Below are 21,259 nucleotides of genomic sequence, written 5' to 3' on the forward strand. Positions count from 1 at the left end.
TCACTCAGTTTGTGTGGACGGTCTGTTCTAGGCAGATTTAGATATATATCTATATTTAGATACATATTCCTTTCATTTCTTGATGATGGATTTCACTGAACTCTGGGGGATATTCAGTGCCTTGGAGATTTTTTTTTTGTATCCATCCCCTGACTTATGCTTTTCTATGACCTGTTCTGAGTTGTTGGGAGTGTTCTTTTGTCTTCATGGTGTAATGGTAGCCAGGAATACTGAAGAACCAGTGAGTGGACCTTCAAGACACAAGTGACTTTATACTGTAATCACTAGGCAGACACATTCACTGCACTCAGGTGATCCCTATTTCACTAACTGTAGTGAGTCTAGCATCTGTTGGATTAGGTCAGTCATTTTAAAGGGTGTGAATATTAATGCAAACACTGATTTCACCTTACATATTTTTAATTAATTGACATTACTTTGTAGAAACCTGTTTAATTAACATTAATGAGGTATTTTTCAGAATTTATTTAGTTAAAGTCACCAAATTAATTGACCATGATTGATTTATAATGGCAATAAAAAAATGAAACATCCAAAGGGTGAATACTTATTATAGGCACTGTGGGTACTGCAGTAAAACAATCCTCCACATCCATGTCATACATCCTGCCCTAAAATGACAATGTTGTCAATATTCTGTATATTCTGAATATTTGGAACATGGGCAGTGCCAGAGCACTTAGATTCCCAAATGTATAATCAGATAAATTAAAAGAAAACACTCCTACGTGTAGACTGTCGGTGCAGTGTAAGTGAGCACATACAGTAAAGGGCATTTTGCAAAATGTGCTGTGAATTCTCTTTATTTATACATGGTGTCACAGAATGACTGCACTTTCAGCACCTTATCAAAGTAAAGGTCAGGACCAATGCCATAGACCATTTTCAGAAATCAACATCACTACAGTACACAGTATAATACTGAACCCTCCACCAGCAACGTCTCCTATTCGGATTTGTGTGTCATACACCTCACTTTCCATCATGGTCCCTGTCTGTATATTCACTGTAAGCTCACAACACAATTTATGTAATGGACTTACAAACCCTGTCTCCCTTACGCTGGACTCTAAAACGATCTGCCCTTTACTAAAAGGGTAGAAGCAGCAACTTTTAATTTGATGAGGCAAAATTGTTGAAGATTTTTTATTCTGTGTCAGCTTGAATCAGAAGTACAGAGTTTAAACAGTTGGTAAAAATGGGAAAGCTTTTGCACAATGGTACCACACATATACAGTATGTTATAACCAGGCTACAATGAGCATTTCTCCTATTTTGCTGTTTTCTACATAGCTGCAGCAATCCTACTTTCATGTTAATGCTGTCAGTTACATCTGACTGCCGATTGACTTACGGTCTTGTGGGACTTCGATGGGTGCTGCTTCACGGGACACTAGCAGCAGAAATAACATGAGAGCCAGGCCCGCATGCCTGCCCTGCCCCAACATCTCTCCCCCTCTGCTTGGACGGCCCTGTCTCTCACCTCCTCTCCTGATTGGCTTGATGGTTCTCCTAGCAACCACACCAAGGACCTGTGAGTACAAACACATAGAGAAGATGAAAGCAGCATACTGGAGAACAGATTATATGTACAGTATAACCTGCCTGCGTATGAGGTTGAGTGTGTAGCTGTGTATATAAAGTATGTGTTCTGGCACAAGCGAGAGTGCAACTCTGGCCTACATTCGCAGCTGAGCCCCTGTGAGGCTCCCTAGAGAGAGCAGCCTAGTAACAAAGCCGAGGAGAAGCACTGTGGATCTGATTCTTGAAGCAGAATCAGGCTCCTGTCACAGAGTGCTGCACAGGAAAACCAAGCCTTTCAGGAATTGTGATTGAACATTAGATTATTGGAATTATTCCATCAGACCTGTTAGAGTGCGATGACTGTCACTATAGACGATCTCTGTGTACATACGTTATTGACGTGGTTCTGTACGTTGAATAAAAGAGACGCCCCTCCTTGACCTCTTGATGATGAGAAGCTGAGCGAGCGGAGCGACGCAAATTGAGACAAGAGCAGGTGTCCATGTGTTTTATTAGCTAGAGGCTAATATATGTGTCAGGGATGTCTACTTCGGCTGAAGCGACGGGAGAGAGTTCCCGGGCGGCAAGAGAGACAACCGCTGCTAGAGAGCCAACAGGTTATGGGCCCAGACATGCCCCAAGTACACACGTTTATGGACGCGGGCCGCCGCCACGGTTCGACGGTGATGAAGCCAGATACCATATCTGGGAAGTACGGTTCCTAGCCTACTTAAAGACGATAGGTCTCAAAGATACCATCCTGGGAAGAGATTTAGCGGAAGATGACGCTACAGAGATTGGTAGGAGAAATGAACTTGCTTATGCAGAACTGTGCGGTTGTTTGGATGATAAGACGCTAATGCTAATTCTCTACGAAGCTCCTGACGACGGAAAGAAAAGTTTGGAGATATTGAGACGTCATTTTGAGTCAGAAGAAAAAACACGAATTGTTAGTTTATACACAGAGCTAACCAACGTGTTAATGGCCGACGGTGAAGAGTTAGTGGACTATTTAACCCGAGTTGAGAAAATAGTCGCAGCGTTAAACAGAGCAAAGGAGACTCTCAGTGATGCACTTCTGACGGCGATGGTCTTGAAAGGCCTGACAGAAGATTACAACCCATTTTCAGTTCATGTGACTCAAACAAAAGAGACATTGACCTTCACAGAGTTTAAAACGAGGTTGAGAAGTTTCGAATGCACACTGAGATACCGCAACAGAACCCGAAGTGATGAAGTCATGATGACAAAATCTAAAGGCCACAGACCAAAGTATAAAGCCAAAGAAGAAAACTACTTCAACGGAGAATGCTTTATTTGTGAAAAAGTGGGACATAGAGCACGAGACTGCAGGGACAAGGACAAGAAAATGAACCGTAAACACACGAAGGAGAAAGATTCTACACGAGGCGGGAACAAGGTGGCAGCCATTTTGGAGGATCCACGGAGCTACACACCTGTGACCAAGAATGAGGAGCAGGACTCATTCGTTCTAAAGGTGAATGAACCTAAATCACAGTCTACACGACTGAAAGGTCTTCTTGTGGACAGCGGTGCCTCTGTTCACATTGTGACGGATGAGAAAGCGTTCATAGCATTTGATGAGACGTTCCATCCAAAGAATCACGTGATGGAGTTGGCAGATGGGACACGGAAAACCGGGAGCGTTCTGAAGAAAGGTGATGCTCAAATCCAGATGATCAATGACAAGGGAAAGGTGGTGAACGTGACACTTTCAAGCGCCCTGTTGATTCCTGAATATCCACATAACATCTTGTCAGTAGAGGCTGCAGCTTCTAAGGGAGCAAAATTCCATTTTGAGAAGAGCAACAGCAAGATGATTTTTCCTGATGGCACAACATGCAGTATGAAGGTAAAAGGGAAACTGTATTACCTGGACATTGTAGAGAAACCAGACGAGAACTATAATGATGAATGTAATACATGTTTTGATCTAAAAACCTGGCATGAAATAATGGGTCACTGCAATTATGGTGATATACTTAAACTTGAACCTGTTGTAAATGGCATGAAAATTAGAGAGAAGGATAACAAACCAGGAGAGTGTGAGATTTGCCTACAAGGCAAATTTACTCAAACAAGAAACAGAGAAGCAGATGTGAGAGCTAAAACTCCATTGGAACTTGTACACACAGACCTGGGAGGCCCTCTAACGCCAGTGTCTTTTGAGGGGTACAAATATGCCATTACTTTCACTGATGATTTTTCAGGTGCCATCTATGTGTATTTTCTGAGGAACAAAAACAAAGCAGTGCAAGCTACAAAGCAATTTCTAGCAGATATAGCACCTTATGGTAAAGTGAAACGTCTCAGATCAGACAATGGAACAGAATTTACTTCTGAGGAATATCAAACATTGCTAAGAGACAATGCAATAAAACATGAGAGGTCAGCTCCTTACTCCCCCCATCAAAATGGGACAGCGGAGAGGAACTGGCGCACACTGTTTGAAATGGTGAGGTGTATGCTGATTGAGTCAGGTTTACCCAAAGAGTTATGGCCTTATGCGGCCAGGATGGCTGCAGTGATAAGAAACAGGTGTTACTGTAAAAGAACAGGGGAGACACCATACTACCTATTTACGGGGAAGAGGCCAGATCTGTCCAGAATGAGAAAGTTTGGTTCAGAGTGCATTGTGTATGAACAAAACAAGAAAAAGTTAGACCCAAGAGGCAAAAAGGGAATTTTTGTTGGTTTTGACAGACATTCACCAGCTAACTTGGTATTCTTTCCAGAAACCAACAGAATTGAAAAACACAGACTGATACATTTTATCACAAAAGAAAAGATGGAGAGTCAAACACAGACTGAAACAGACCTGGGAGACTACCTCACAGGGTGGGTACCAGGACCAATCAATGAAAGTCAGTCAGAAACAGAACAGATGAGGTCTGATGAACAAGAGACAGACATGGGTACCGATAATCAAACTACACGTACGTCAAGCAGAGAAAGAAAGAAACCCAAATACTTGGAAGATTATGAGTGCACAGTACAGAATAGTGAACTAACTATTGATTACTGTTACAGAACTACAGTTGGACTACCACAGACCTATGAAGAAGCTATAAGGTCAGACAGAGCAGACAGGTGGAGAAAAGCTATGACAGATGAGATGATTTCATTCAAGCAAAATGACACTTTCTCTCTTGTACCTCTACCAGAGGGTAGACAGACAGTGGGGGGAAGGTGGGTTTATGCTATAAAAGAGGATGAAAAAGGTAATGAAACATACAAAGCCAGGTATGTAGCAAAGGGGTACACACAGGTCGAAGGACTAGACTACTCCGAGACTTTTTCTCCAACTGCAAGTTTGACATCACTAAGAATGCTAATGCAGTTAGCGACACAGCATGATTTTAAGTTACACCAGTTAGACGTTAAAGCCGCATATCTACATGCACCCATTGACTACGAAATGTACATGGAACAGCCACAAGGTTTCCATGTGAAGTCAGAGAAAGGAGAGGAACTGGTATGTAAACTAAACAAATCAATTTATGGTCTTAAACAGTCCGGAAGAAACTGGAACATGATGCTTCATGAGTTTTTGACAGAGAATGAGTTTGTACAGAGTCAAACAGATAACTGTATCTACACTAAACTGTCAGACAAAGAGAAGGTAATTTTGTTGGTATGGGTGGATGATATAATTGTAGCAACAAGCAACGAAAAGTGTCTGAGAGAAGTCAAAGATAAACTGAAAAATAAGTTTAAAATGAAAGATTTAGGAAAACTCTCTCATTTTATTGGTATTGACTTTACCCAAACGGAAGATACTGTCAAAATGAACCAATCCAGGTACATTGACAAGATTCTTGAAAGGTTTGGCATGTATGACTGTAAAACCAGAGCTACACCCAGTGAAGCAAAATGTGATCTCACTCCAGAAGGAGATCCAACAGACCAGAGGAAATACAGAGAAATGTTGGGCAGTCTCATTTACATTATGAGCTGTACCAGACCAGACATTAGTTGGATTGTGAGTAAATTATCACAATATCTGACAGATCCCAGAGAAAAACACATGACAGCTGTGAAACATGTGTACAGATACTTGAAAGGAACTAAAGACATTGAGTTGTGTTATAAAAGAAGTGTCGACAAACTGGAACTGACTGGTTATTCTGATGCAGATTGGGCTAACGACCCAGATGACAGGAAAAGCATTACAGGTTATTGTTTCAGCTTAAATAAAGGTGGTGCTGTCATTTCATGGAAAACCAAGAAACAACAAACTGTAGCATTGTCAACGTGTGAGGCAGAGTACATGGCCTTGGCAGCCACAACCCAGGAGGCTCTTTACCTCACACAGCTATTGAAGGACATGGACTGTAACTTTCAAGACACACCAGTCAAAATCTTCGAAGACAATCAAGGGACTATACGTCTGGCAAAGAATCCTGTGAATCGCCAGAGAAGCAAACATGTGGACATAAAATATCATTTCACAAGGTCCACTGTGTTAGAAGGAAAAGTTGTTCTGATTTACTGTCCTACTGAAAACATGGTGGCAGATGTGTTCACAAAATCTGTAACAAGAGTCAAGATTGAGAGGTTCTATGCATACATGTTTGGTATATAATATTATGATTCATGTGAGTGACATCATCGAGTGGGGGTGTTAGAGTGCGATGACTGTCACTATAGACGATCTCTGTGTACATACGTTATTGACGTGGTTCTGTACGTTGAATAAAAGAGACGCCCCTCCTTGACCTCTTGATGATGAGAAGCTGAGCGAGCGGAGCGACGCAAATTGAGACAAGAGCAGGTGTCCATGTGTTTTATTAGCTAGAGGCTAATATATGTGTCAGGGATGTCTACTTCGGCTGAAGCGACGGGAGAGAGTTCCCGGGCGGCAAGAGAGACAACCGCTGCTAGAGAGCCAACAAGACCAATCTCAACATCGTCTTTGCAATTAGGGGTATTTTAATTTTTCTTTAACTTGAACCTTGGAAGTGGTAATTTGCCTATTTTACAATGCATGTTGGACGATCGGATTACAACTGAAAAGTGCTAAATACAAGTTTTACCAACCACCAAGACATGTTTTAATACAATCACTCATATCTTGACAGTAAATGTATATTGTATACATGTACTTTACTTTACACTTTACTTTAAATTCACTTCACTTTACAAAATGTAATTCTAAAGTAAGAATCCCACTAACAAATGTAAGAAATGTCATATGTTTTCATTATTTGATGTTAAATGTAATACGTGTAAATAGTAAATATTACACACATAAACACACACAAAATTAGTCTGAACAGGAAATATAGCAAAAGAGCAGGACATGCTGACATTAAGTTAAAAATTGTGATTTTGACGGAAATTATGCCAAACAAACACAAACACATTTTGCCGCAATCACAGCCTGTTAGACCTTAGGCATTCTAGTTGTTAATTTTTCAAGATAATCTGATGCAATTTCACCCCATAGTCTTCCTCCGTACCTTACGGTCAAGCTGCTCCCACAAAAGCTCAACAGGGTTCAGATTCAGAGACTGTGCTGCCCACTCCATTCCAGTCAGATTTCCAGCTAACTGCTTATTCTTTGGAGGTGTGTTTTGGGTCATTATCCTGTTGTAGAATGTAATTGGCTCTAATAAAGTGCTGCCCATAGGGTAGAAATGTAAAATTATGTGATACCTTTCCTTCCTTAGACTCTATACAAATCTCCTATTTTATCACCTCCATAGCACCCCCAGACCATCATACTGCCTTCACTATGCTTGACTAAAGATATTAAACTGTTCTAGCATCGTTTAATTTGTATTTTTATTTTATTTTATTTTAAGTACAAACTTAGACTTATCTGTCCACAACACATTCTTCAAGTCTTCCAGTGTGCTATGTCTGCCATTTTGCCCATCTCAATCTTTTGTTTTTATTGACTAGTCTGAGATAAGGCTTTTTCTTGGCAATTGTGCCAAGATGTCTAGCATCCTGAGGTCTCCTATACTGTTGATGCTGACACTGGTGTTTGACGTGTACTATTTAGAGCAGCTGTCAGTTGAGGGCCTGTGAGGCATCTTTGTCTTAAACTACACACTCTCAGATATTTGTCCTCTTGCACAATTGTAAATCATGGCCTCCCACTCCTGCTGATGTTCAGGTGCTAAACTAACCTAAAGAATGCCATGCTCCTTTCCCCTATCATTACAATGGTTTTCAGCTGTGCAACACAATTGAAAAGGGTTTTTGCCAATTAGCCTCATAAAATGCTTAATTTGAATTAGCAGCCATACCATACCAAAATGTAGAGTATTCTTAAAAAATCATCTGATTAATTTGAATTGTCTGTGAAATGGATACAATTGTTTGTGAAGTGTGTCTTAGGTGTGGTGTTCCAAGTAAAGGCTCATTAAATTAAATATGTGTAGTGAGTTGTCAGGAAAAAAAAGTAGAAAGAAAATTGTGAGGGATATTTCAAAATAGAGGTTTTTTATTGACCCTTCATAAATTGAATTTTTTGTGTCCTACAGTCACTAGTGTGAGTTCTTCAGCCTGTCCTAACATTCAGCAGCCACCCCACCATTCAAACCTTTCTAATTTACTCCCTGCCACCTTCAAATCACAGCCAGGTCTGTGTACTGGGAACCATACCAAGACCACCTGTCTACTGTTAATCCCTGTCCCACATGCTGCCATCCCCCACCAGGATCAATCCTTTACTCTGCTTCAAATAACACCAGAGCTCAAAGCTACGACAACAGAATACACTGAAAAACAAAAAAAGGGCAATAGTGAAGGTGCAGTAGAGGACCATAGCTGGTCTGGCCACATTCAACTGTATATACTGTGTTTTACAAATGCATCACAGTTACGGTTGCTAGTTCAGTACAGCATGGGGTTTTCCTGCTACTCTCTCAGTCTTCTGGAGTTCCAATAAAAGGGGTTTTAAAAGCTATTTCCTGATAATGATTCACTATATTTTTAGCACTGTAACATCAAGCTATGACATAAAAACTGTTTAGTTTAGTATCATGCTCCATCTCCTTAAACTGTGAGCAGTGGAACAACAGACGGATTTTACAACAGAGAGCACACAGCAACAGCTTTTTGGCCTGAGGGCAGTTGTCAGATTTCACCCAAAACCTGCAAACACCTACCACACACACACATACACATACACACATTATGCATAAACCATCTGGTGCTGTGTCAATCCAACACAATTCAACTAAACAGCTAATCTGCCCCTGGGGAGCATGTATGATATGAGGTGCCAATCACACCCATGCAACACACATGGATGTAGATGCACAGAGAGGAATAGTACATGGAAACATATGGATGAAGACACACCCTCACATACCCTAATCCCACCTATGAAAAAATACCAACACACATATACACACACACACACACACACACACACACACACACACACACACAACCCCACATATATCTGCAGCCCAGCTGTTGTGAAATTTGACCAGTATCACTCTAACTCTGTTAATTACTGAGTGTTTGTCACTTCACACACCGCACACTCACATTTTTGTATGGCATGCAGCACAATATGGCCTTATGTCAGAAATCAGCTTTGAATTGCAGATGTACTCTCAGCAGAAAAGGCATTAAAAGAAAGAAACAGAGAGAAAAGAAAAAAGAAAAAGAAAGAAAAGAGAAAATGGCAGTGAAAGCCCTGAAATAGGCAAGTGGAACATAAGTCACACATTACAAATTAGCTCATGTGGCAGTGGAAAGCAGTAGCTACACTGCAAGCTGTGTGGGGCTACAATTTATTTTTTTAATTGATGGCAGGACTTCTTAAACCTGGACAAGAAATAGTCCGTAGACACTAACACAGACATCTAATTGAATTCTATGCAGTTCTCTTCTTTACGTTGGGATACTGACACATACAACATGTAACAGGTTAATTACAATTTCATAATCTAATGCAACCAAAATTTCACTCTGGTCATTAACATGGTGCTGTTTATTAAATGAGCTTCTAATGCTATGTGCAATCCCACTAACATTTTAGACTTGCACAGAATATTGCAGCCACCTTAAAAATATTGCAGAATTTAACATAAAATCAATGTGGTCAAGGTTAAGCAACACTTAAAGCAGATCATACCAAGTATCCCAAGTGAAGAGGGATACTGGTCATCTCTTCAGCATAGCCACATGTGAGGCTTTACAGCAAAGCTATGAAAGTACCACTGTGTCAATAAAGCTATGCACACCTCAAATTTGTGGGCTGTTGGGGTTCAATGTGAAACATGTTAAAAGTGGTGAACAGGTGGGTTTTAGGTTCTTTAATGCTGAGATTAATACTTTATACACACAGAGGGAGGTTCAAGGTCCAAAGCAGCAGATTGACTTTTTGCCACAAACAAATATTGATTCACATATCATCAACAAATACTGTTGGTTATAAAGAGCAATCTTTTCTAAGTGGTTTACGCAAGACAAAACTCACTGCTACTGGAACACACAGCTAATTCCAAACCACTCCATGATTACAATACATACATAAGAAAAGTCAAATGTAAAATGCATGTGTCCTCAGATCACTTTTTTAATAAGCAGATATGATTCTTCACTGGTTTTAGATATTTGGTCAGGAACAGCCAAAGAAAGCAGCATATGATAATGTGCATGTCTAGCAGCAGTAACACCATAATTGCAATGATGAGCATGTTATACATGTTGTCAAACTAGGTGAGACAAGCCAAACATTTTGTGTTTCCATTGTTGTTTCAAAAGGTTCCCTAGAATCAGTTGTCTTGAACCATGACAAAGCACACAGAAAAAACAGATTATTGATGATGCTTAGTGCTGATTTTCATCGCTAATGCTTCAGGTTTGATACACTGAGTTAATATCTAATCTCCACCTAACCTGCTGATGGGTGGAGAAAATTGTTTGTCTTCACTCTAGTACTATTTACTATAGTACCAAATCATGGAGAAATTAGCTGCTACTATAATGCTGCCTATGGGGCCAGTCAGAGGGCAGCAATGGGGACCTGCAGCAGCCCCGAACACTGCAGTGGCTTAGAAAAATGAAAGGTCAATGTACAGGGCAATGGTTTTACAGGGAAGTCTGGAGGACCCAAACACTCATGCATAAGGGCATCACCAAGCTGACAGCTTTGGTTTGGCTGGCTGCTCCAACAGCGTGCACTCAGCTGTAGGTTGCTTCTCATTTCTAGCTGACCTAGCTTACATACTTTAGTTTACACATGCTGGGCCACACACATGCACATGGTGACTTCACAGACAATCCAATACACAACCAAGTCAGACTTTCCATAGTTTAGCCCAAGGTGTAGAACAGAAACAGGCTGGCCTGTTGCAGGGTATTTATAAAATGAGCATGTTAGTTTGTTTTACCATATGTGTATACGGTATGTACTGTGTCAGTGTGTCAGTGTGCACTGATTAGTGGCCTTCATTGAGCCTTGCAAGAGCACGGTCAGAGCGAACAGACTTAAAAGAGATAACCTATTTCTCTATTTGCATTAGAGAAAACTGCTCTGTTAACCAGTCATGTCTATCCAATGTAAAGCAGGATCTTAAGACGAATTTCTTTACCCTTTATGTAAAAGGATAAAGCTAAGCGTTTCCGCTTCTTGGAGGACGCGCGTGTTTTTTCGTCTGAGAGCAACAGCGGGATTTTTAAACTCTACACAACATTTCTTCTACAGTTCTACAACTCAGGTACGTTTAAGATGACTAATATTCAGCTTGTTCAGTGTGTGGAGTGCAGGATGTTTAGACCGTCTTCCTCCGTCGTTAGCGACAATTTTACCTGTGACAGGTGTGTGTTAGTTAGCACTCTGACGGAGAAGATAACAGCGTTAGAGGAGCGCATCCAGACTTTAGAGAGGGTTAGAGAGAGTGAGAGTAGTGTTATTTCTTTAGAAGACAGTCTGGGTGCCGCGGGCGGAGATAGCCAGTCCCCGACTCCGGCATTAGAGCCCTCACAGCGGGGCGAGTGGGTGACGACTCGGCGGCATACTCGCGCAGCCAAAGCTAAGGCTAAGGCTAAAGCTAGCCCACCGGAGCACACCTCCCCCGCGCTTCACGTGTCCAACAGGTTTGCCCCTCTCAGTGATTCACCCGCTGAGAAACCTGGAAGAACTCTGGTCATAGGAGACTCGATCATGAGACATGTGAAACTAGCCAGACCTTTAGGGGCTCCAGCGGCTGTGGTCAGGTGTATCCCGGGGGCAAGGGTACCGGACATTGAAGGCAATCTTAGGGCCTTAGGACAGCATAGCTTTTCAAAGATAGTGGTACATGCTGGAGCTAACGATATACGCCTTCGTCAGTCTGAGGTTACCAAGAATAACTTTAAAGAGGTGTTTAAATTAGCGAAGGCGATGTCCGAAGTGGTAATCTTCTCTGGCCCCCTCCCAATGAGACGAGGTGACATAACCTACAGCAGGTTATGGTCGCTGAACCGCTGGATGTCCAGGTGGTGCTCCGAAAACAACGTGGGCTTCATAGATAATTGGAGTACCTTTGAGGGCAAACCTGGCCTGTTAGGGCGGGACGGTGTCCATCCCACTCGGGAAGGTGCTGCTCTCATTTCTTGCAGTATAGCTCATAGTCTAAGATCAGGCCTAGCTAGTCGCTGACTACCCAGAGTCCAGGCCAGGGAGCAGACAAACAGGCTAAACCAAGTGTCTGCTAGCTGCACAGAGTCGTCACTCAGGGTTCAACATATTGAGACTGTGTCTGTTCCTCGAGCTAAACAAAAAGTCAGAAAAACCCAGAAAGTATGTTTTAATAATTTAATTAACATACAGACCTCAAATTCAGAGCACACTGATGCAGCCAGCACCTCTGACCTGAAGTTAGGATTGTTTAAATATTAGATCTCTTACATCTAAAGCTCTTACTGTTAATGAAACTATCACAGATCAGGAGTTTGATATACTCTGTTTAACAGAAACCTGGATTAAACAGGACGAGTATGTAGCTTTAAATGAATCAACTCCTCCTGGATACAGCTACATTCACCAGCCTCGTCTGACTGGTAGAGGAGGAGGTGTCGCAGTTATTTATAATGATAAACTGACTATCGTACAAAAGCATGTACACAAATTTAAAGCTTTTGAATGTCTTTATAGTAACATAACAAGTATAGATACAAATATAAAGTCTGCTCAGCCGATCCCGCTAATTATCATTTACAGACCCCCAGGGCCCTACTCTGAATTTCTTTGTGAATTTGCAGATTTCCTTTCTAACCTAGTTGTTTCTGTAGACAAAGCGTTAATTGCTGGAGATTTTAATATTCACTTTGAGAATCCAGAAGACCCTCTGAGAACAGCATTTATGTCCATATTGGACTCGCTAGGAGTAGATCAGTGTGTAGTAGGACCCACTCATAAAGCGGGTCACATGTTAGATTTAATAATATCATTCGGTTTAAGTATAAGAAATTTACTTACGCTCCCACTGTCTGAAGTTATCTCAGACCACTATCTTGTTTCAACTACAGTGTGTCATATTAATAATGTATACTCAGCGCCGCGTTATCGCATTAAACGTACATTTACATCAACTACCGCACAGAGCTTTATTAGTAATCTTCCAGAGTTATCAACTTTGATCGGATCACCGTCTGACACCACAGAACTAGACCAGGCGACTGAATATCTCGAGTCGTCATTACGTTATACCTTAGATAATGTAGCTCCAGTTAAAAGAAAAGTCACCAGAGATAAGAAACTTGCTCCTTGGTATAAGGATGACACGCGCGTCTTAAAACAGACTACTCGAAAGTTAGAACGTAAATGGCGCCAAACTAAATTGTTAGTATTCCAGATAGCGTGGAAGGAGAGCATCCTGAACTATAAAAAAGCTCTTAGTGCAGCTAGATCAACGTATCTCTCCACTCTCATAGAAAACAACAAAAATAACCCTAGATTTTTATTTAATACAGTAGCCAAATTAACTAGAAAGAAAACCACTGCAGATATCTCCACAACAACGTTGTGCAGTAGTGAGGACTTCATGAACTTTTTCAACAACAAAATTGTAAATATAAGGCAGAAAATTCAAGCTTTAAAACCAGACAATTTAGAGCTCGATTTTGGTCTTATCTGACCACAACACTTTCACCCAGTCTTCCTCTGAATCAGTCAGATGTTCAGTGGCAAACTTCAAACGGGCCTGTAGATGGGCTTTCTTGAGCAGGGGGACCTTGCGGGCACAGCAGGATTTCAGTCCTTCACGGCGTAGTGTGTTACCAACTGTTTTTTTGGTGACTATGGTCCCAGCTGCCTTGAGATCATTGACAAGTTCCTCCCGAGTGGTTCTTGGCTGATTCCTCACCGTTCTCATTATCATTGAAACTCCACGAGGTGAGATCTTGCATGGAGCTCCAGACCAAGGGAGATTGGCAGTTAATTTATGTTTCTTCCATTTGCGAATAATTGCACCAACTGTTGTCACCTTCTCACCCAGCTGCTTGGCGATGGTCTTGTAGCCCATTCCAGCCTTGTGTAGGTCCACAATCTTGTCCCTGACATCCTTGGAAAGCTCTTTGGTCTTGGCCATGGTGAAGAGTTTGGAATCTGGATTGATTGATTGCTTCTGTGGACAGGTCTCTTTTATACAGGTAACGAGCTGAGAGGGCTGCCAATGTCAGCTCGTTACCTGTATAAGATCCACCTGGGAGCTAGAGATCTTGCTGACGGATAGGGGATCAAATACTTATTTCCTTCATGGAAATGCAAATTAATTTATAACTCTTTTTGAAACGCATTTTTCTGGATTTTTTTTGTCATTGTTGTGTCTCACTGTTCAAATAAACCTACCATTGAAATTATAGCCTGATCATTTCTTTGTTAGTGGGCAAACTTACAAAATCAGCTGGGGTTCAAATAATTTTTTCCCTCACTGTACATGAACTCTATCAGTCAGGATTTAGGCCTCATCACAGCACAGAGACGGCCCTTGTTAAAGTAGTAAATGACCTCCTATTGGCCGCTGATCAGGGTAGTGTCTCTATGCTTGTGCTACTCGATCTCAGTGCAGCTTTCAACACCATTGACCATAGTATTCTCCTTCACAGACTAGAAAATGTTGTTGGAATTAGGGGAACGGCCCTCTCCTGGCTTAGGTCCTATTTGACCGATCGTTATCAGTATGTAGATCTAAATGGCGATTACTCCACATGCTCTCCAGTGGAGTTTGGTGTTCCACAGGGTTCAGTTTTAGGCCCCCTGCTTTATTCCCTCTACATGCTTCCTCTGGGCAACATTATCCGTAAACATGGTATTAACTTTCATTGTTATGCTGACGACACACAGTTATATGTTTCATCAAAACCAGATGAGATCAAACTGCTTAATAAAGTTGAGCAATGTGTAAAGGATATACGAGACTGGATGCTAATTAACTTCCTTCTGCTAAATCCTGATAAGACAGAAGTACTAGTTATAGGATCATCTGCAGCTAGAAGCAAGATGTTAGACCACACCGTAACTCTAGATGGCCTTTCCGTTACATCTAGTGCAACAGTCAAAGACCTTGGTGTGATTCTAGATTCCAGTCTTTCATTTGAAGCTCATGTAGATAATGTCACCAGGACAGCTTTCTTTCACCTCAGAAATATTGCCAAGATAAGGAATATTTTGTCACTAAATGATGCAGAAAAATTAGTCCATGCTTTCATCACCTCCAGGTTGGACTACTGTAATGCCTTACTGTCTGGCTGTTCAACCAGGTGCATAAACAAGCTTCAGTTAGTTCAGAATGCAGCAGCGAGAGTCCTCACTCGAACCAGAAGATATGAGCACATCACCCCTATCTTATCTACACTTCATTGGCTCCCCGTGAAATTTCGCATTGATTTTAAAATACTACTTTTGACATTTAAAGCATTAAATGGTCTTGCGCCGCATTATCTAAGTGAACTGCTAGTGTCTTATGATCCACCACGCCTACTTGCTCAAGATGCTGGCTGCCTGTCAGTACCTCGTGTCATGAAAACTACAGCTGGGGGCAGAGCTTTTTCTTATCAAAGCCCCCAGTTATGGAATAGCCTTCCAAATAGCGTTCGGTACTCAGACACAGTCTCAGTGTTAAGTCTAGGCTGAAAACCTATTTTAAGTTAGTCCCAAGCATTTGAGTAAATAGATCGGGGAAGGACTCATGGACAGGAGGGCGTTAATGGTGAACTGGTATGTTTGATGCTTTCTTCCCAACCCTCACTGATCACTCGGGGTTGGTTGATGGGAAGTGATTGGTTGCTTACATCCCAGTGCGCCCTCATTGTCTGTGTTTCCTTCTGAACCGCACCCTCTATTAGGCGGTCATATTAGTCCTGCTGATCCCGGATGCACACCTAAATATACATTCACCTCAACTTTTCGGACTGTGAAGCACTAACTGCAATCTCTCCTCTTCTCTCTCTTTCCCTCTCCCTCTCTCTTTTCCCTCTTCCTGTCTCTCTGTCGAGCTACACGTCATTCCACCCTTTGCCCTCTGGACCTGTCTGACTCGTCCTGATGCCCAACTTCTGGCTGGAGATCTCGTCGCCTTGATCCACCGTTTGCCCTTTGGGATGCGTTTGGAGACTGGATTGGTCACACACTACTATGAAGTCGGTCTTGGCCTCGGCGGATGTCGGAAGCTGTTTCTTGGAGGTCTCGACTCAACGCTCGATAGTCAAGGAATGGAACAAGTCTGCCTGCAATAACTAACTGGACTCCACATTAACTTAAAGACAGTAACTGTTATACTGGACTGCCTGCTGCCTACACAGCATGTAATCACCCATATGAGGATGGGTTCCCTGTTGAGTCTGGTTCCTCTCAAGGTTTCTTCCTGTTGCCTTCTCAGGGAGTTTTTCCTTGCCACTGTCGCCCTCGGCTTGCTCATCAGGGACAATCACATTATTATGACTCATACACATACACTGTTCATGTACTGTTCCTTGGTTGTGTAAAGCTGCTTTGTGACAATGTCAATTGTAAAAAGCGCTCTACAAATAAAATTGAATTGAATTGAATTGAACTTTATGTGTCTTAAGAGAGGCCACTTAAAATGCAAAAGCTCCAAAAATTCCTCACCTTCAAAGTCAGTGTGAGCTCTGGCACGAATCACATGACTGAAGCATTATTCCAACTGCAAACAAAAGGCTTATTCAGCTCTTGGAGGTTTTCATTTGAATCAGTTTTAAGGATTATTTTCATGGTGTCAAGAGCTTGCAAGCAATTAACCATTTATAATAACTGGTTTACCATTATTTTTGGCCAAAGCAGAGACTACGGTACATATTGAGGTGAATTTCATCCAACACAGAAGGTCCTATAATTGTCTTGTGTTGTATTTTGTTATTTTTAACCATCTACAAATAATCTTGTTCTCAAGCAGAAGAGGAGAAAAGGCATTCACATGAAACAGAAACTCTCACAAAATACCATTTGTCTTTGTAGCAACTGTCACTTTTCCATTGATCCCAGCACAGGGAGATTCCAGAAGATTGTTTTTGGATGGCACAGTGTTACTGATGGACAGTGCAGGGTGAAATGACACTGTGTTTAATGCAGACTAGCTGTGCAGTATATGTAAACATGTTCCAGAAGTGGAAAATCTCTCATTGCACACTTGAATTTCCTTTCATCCTTGTGTCTGTAATGTACATATGAATTTTAATCTCCGTGTCTGTAAACAGAGCAGTATTATCTTGTATCATCTTTTTGTGTGCCTGAACACTTCTGTTTGTATGTGTGTAGAGCATTATATATATATTCTGCCTTGTATTTGCTAAAGCTTTACATTTTTGCTGTTGCTATGTCCTAAATGCAACTTTCAAATCCCCAGAAATTAATCACCAAGATTCTGTGGATTCTGTCCAAGCAACAATAAGTCTGTTGGAATTTCTTCATCATAACCTGCAGGTTTTTTGTACTCTGAAGTCTGTACAAAGAAAATCTTTCCTCAGGGTGAATGGTGAACAGTATAAAGAAGGTGGAAGGTTCAATGTCAGTCGAGTAGTCGAGTACTTTAGACTTAACAAAGAATCTATTTATTCCTTTGTTCCCAATATAAAAATAAATAAAAATTGGCTGCCTATGCAGTGAATGTAGATCATTCAGATCTATGCTACTCTAAGTTGGCATGATAAAAAAGTAGGCAGATAGAAGTGAGTTGGAGTCTTTTTTCACTTAATTTTCTACAACCTTTTGTTTTTTTAAAATTTTCATACAAAATAGGGCAACACTAGTCTTTAAAAGATCAAACTTTTCCTTTGCTACGCAAATCATGTTTTCAAGACCTTGATCATGTCTCTAGATATTTTATCTCTCTGAGGCAATGGCAAAACTGGAGGCATTTAACACAATAACTGCCTCCTAAACCATTTGTAACAACCAACACAGTACCCCCAGTACTCTTCTAAAAACATCCCAAAATAGTGCTCCACCCATCATACACAATTACCCTCAGCACTTCTGCTGGGAGCGCTGCACAAACACAGTTTATTTTGAAGAATGTGTGAACAATCAGGGGGTGGGGGGGTTACTTTAAATGTACACTACACTACCTTAAATTCACTGATTAGGACAATTATCTTCTATCTGTCCACTCACTCTTTGGTGACCTGATGGGACTAAACTATATATATATATATATATATATATATATATATATATATATATATATATATATATATATATATATATATATATATCATATGTACAATATCAGTTCAAACTAGAACTTAACACACACATCAAATAGATTTGGATTCAGTGCCACTGTTGCATCTGAATAAGCAGTACGGGTATCAGGCGTTTTGGGTCACACACACTCTATGATAATGAATATGTGCATATTTAATAAAAGCAACAGAAAAAAATAAGAAAATACTTTAGAAGGGAGTGTTGACTGCTCATTAGTCTTTGTTACCCTGAGTGCAGGAAGAAGCAGAACATTCAGCAGAGCAGACAGCAGAACACATACACACACACACACGCCTGAGGACTGTCTGCATCGGTGTTGCTTCTCCTGTATGTTTGTGCTTTGAAAAAGCTCTGTCTGTGTGCCAGCTACTGCCCTTAGGATCACACGATGCTCTTTCCTTCTTTCTTTTTGTCCTTCTTGCCTGTGTTACTTTTGTTGCACACATATACTAACACACAGCCTGCCCGGAGGACTCTGGAACAGCCTCTATGGAAATACAGTATAAAATATGCACAAACACACACTGTATCTCTACTATGCTGCATCAGTGACACAATGCTTCATAAATACAGTAAAGTCGATCATTAATGTACAAAATACATGTACAAACATAAATTCAGGTGAAAAAAATCATATTAAGTTAAAAGTCTGTTTTAAGGATGCACAGACACTGAAGGCAAATTTCCCGATTTTATTTCTGGAATCTAGTAGCACACACAAATCCCTAAATGGCCGGCAAATTCATTGTGACATTGAGACACATACAATTTTGTGTTTGATAATTTAACATTAAGTATGGCACTAACTGATATATTAATAAGAAGCATTTACACTGAATCCACAATGCTTTCAGAATAACCTTTCACTGAGACATTCAACATTATGATACATTTGGGTTTCATCTCTTTTGATTTGTTGCCCCCCTTTATGTCTTTTGTTGAAAGCAATTCAAGTGAAACTGACTTTGGTGATTATGAACAGATGTAGCAAATTTCTGATTAATCAATCTTTAAAAAAGGCTACGTCTTTATGTTCTTTAAGTGCCTCTAATACATCTAAAAAACTGGACTTTCTGATTGCGTGATTTGACTGCTTCACAAATAAACTGGCTTTATCAGCAATAGTTCTTTTTAAAAAATTATGTGTCTGTGGTGAAATCCAGTAGAGTAGATATTGTCCTGGTGATTAAGTAGCACTTAACTATGTGTATATTATGTGTATTGTATCTTTAATCAGATGCAAATTTCAGGTGAACTACTTGCAGATTTTGTTCTTTACTTCAATTTTGTACTACAGTTTCTACTATTTTAGCAGCTTTTCGTTTTCAGCCGTCCCTGCTATCCCTGTACAGCAAAAGGGCGTGCTTCCAAACAGGCAGTAAAATAGGGACGCCTGCATTTAATGTGTGGAGTAAACAACTGATGTTCTTGTTGTTCTCCATCAAACACACCCCAGTTTATCTTTCTCTGACCTGCTTTCAAGATCCTCATGGGACAATAAGGAGTGAGTGAGAGTGTGTGTGTGTGTGTGTGTGTGTGTGTGTGTGTGTGTGTGTGTGTGTGTGTGTAGGCGGTATTGGTGGGAGTAGAGGGCGCTTTGATGTCCAGTCTATCACCTGCTATTCCCCACTGATATTTAACAGGTCTAGCACTCCAATTCACTCATCCAATCCCCCCGATGTATGTGTTGTATGTATGTACACAGGGCAATAAATGGCTCATACACACAGATAGGGGTCATGGGTCACATGCTAAATAAGTTTTTATGGGGAAGTCTATATGACAGTGACATCATTTCCTTGGTATAAATTACCTTTAAAGGGGTTGCCATAACAACCATCAATATAAATGTGAGAGACTTGGGGTGCTGGGAGGATCATGTTTGTGTTTAATGACATAATTAGTAGTATTAATTGTTCCATATTCAAAGGTTCAGTAAAGCAGAGCTCTGCTGTGAATATGCACATTTAAAAAGTACTCTCTTAATTAACACCAACATTTACTATTTATACTTCCTTTATGAAAATCACCAGGCAGAAATTTGCTGCTGCTGCCGTATTATCCATAGCAGTCAATATGACGATATCTTATCCTTCGTTTGATATAATGCAACTGAAGCTCTGATTTGTCTTGTAATATATTTATGTGCTGAGGGTCTCAAATCAGAGATATGCAAATTGAATCTGCTGAACAGCTCATAGGAAGCAAACATGGACTTTAGAATCTCAGTGCACTAAGACAACAAGTTTTCACTGGTTCAGTAGTTCGTTATTGTAACAGCTGGTTGTAGATTAGTGACTATGCCTGCGTACCTGTGCTATGGGAGCAATGCAAATCAATGCAACAGCTATGTCATAAATTTATCTGTACTGAATGCTGAAAAGAATCAAACTCTAAGTGCACTTAATGGTAAATACCTTTAAATACTATCATCTGACTCTTCAGTACCTCTATAGACAGGATGTGTGCATGTGAGAAATTAACCCTCCTCAACAGAGCCCAACTCAATTAACCCTCAAATTCTCTATAGGAGAGCAGGGTCAAAACAAAGCTGTGTCGGATACAAACACAGCCCTATGCACTGAGCCCAACCTCAGGGGAAGGTAAGATAGAGGGAACGAGGATGGAGGGTGGAGGGGGGTGCGGTGTGAACGCATGGTTGCCGGGCAATATGTGTGTGTATGTGGATGTCATGCATGGCAGGAGCTGTGGCTCGATGTTGCAGAATGACCTACTTGTAATCCAAAGAGAGAGAAAGGGTGAATGGAAAGAGAGAGTGAGAGAGGAGAGAAGGCAAACTGAGGATGCAGCAGGAAGATGAGCAGGATCACTGGTTTTAATTTACAGGGTAACAGCACAAAATTCAGGCACAAAAGAGCAGGAGTAATGACAAGGATGGAGGGATGGAGAAAGAGGAGTGACATAAGTAGAGAGAAAGAGCAATGAGGGGAAGCTGTAAGCTGTGGAATAGGAGAGGATGCAAAGGTGATTGACTGTGTGTGTGTGTGTGTGTGTGTG

At 40.9% G+C, this 21,259-nt stretch overlaps 1 protein-coding gene across 1 annotated transcript in view; it reads right to left on the reverse strand.

Moving 5' to 3' along the window:
* Positions 1–21,259, reverse strand: part of nfasca (neurofascin homolog (chicken) a) — a 121,622-nt gene that overhangs the window by 50,272 nt on the left and 50,091 nt on the right. Inside the window, exon 3 of the mRNA XM_026344668.1 lies at positions 1,376–1,553. Coding sequence (XP_026200453.1) covers positions 1,376–1,469 — 94 coding nt within the window. The 5' untranslated portion in view covers positions 1,470–1,553. The remainder of the gene's footprint in view (positions 1–1,375; positions 1,554–21,259) is intronic.

Source organism: Anabas testudineus, chromosome 5 (genome assembly GCF_900324465.2).
Source record: "Anabas testudineus chromosome 5, fAnaTes1.2, whole genome shotgun sequence".
Lineage (NCBI taxonomy): Eukaryota > Metazoa > Chordata > Actinopteri > Anabantiformes > Anabantidae > Anabas > Anabas testudineus.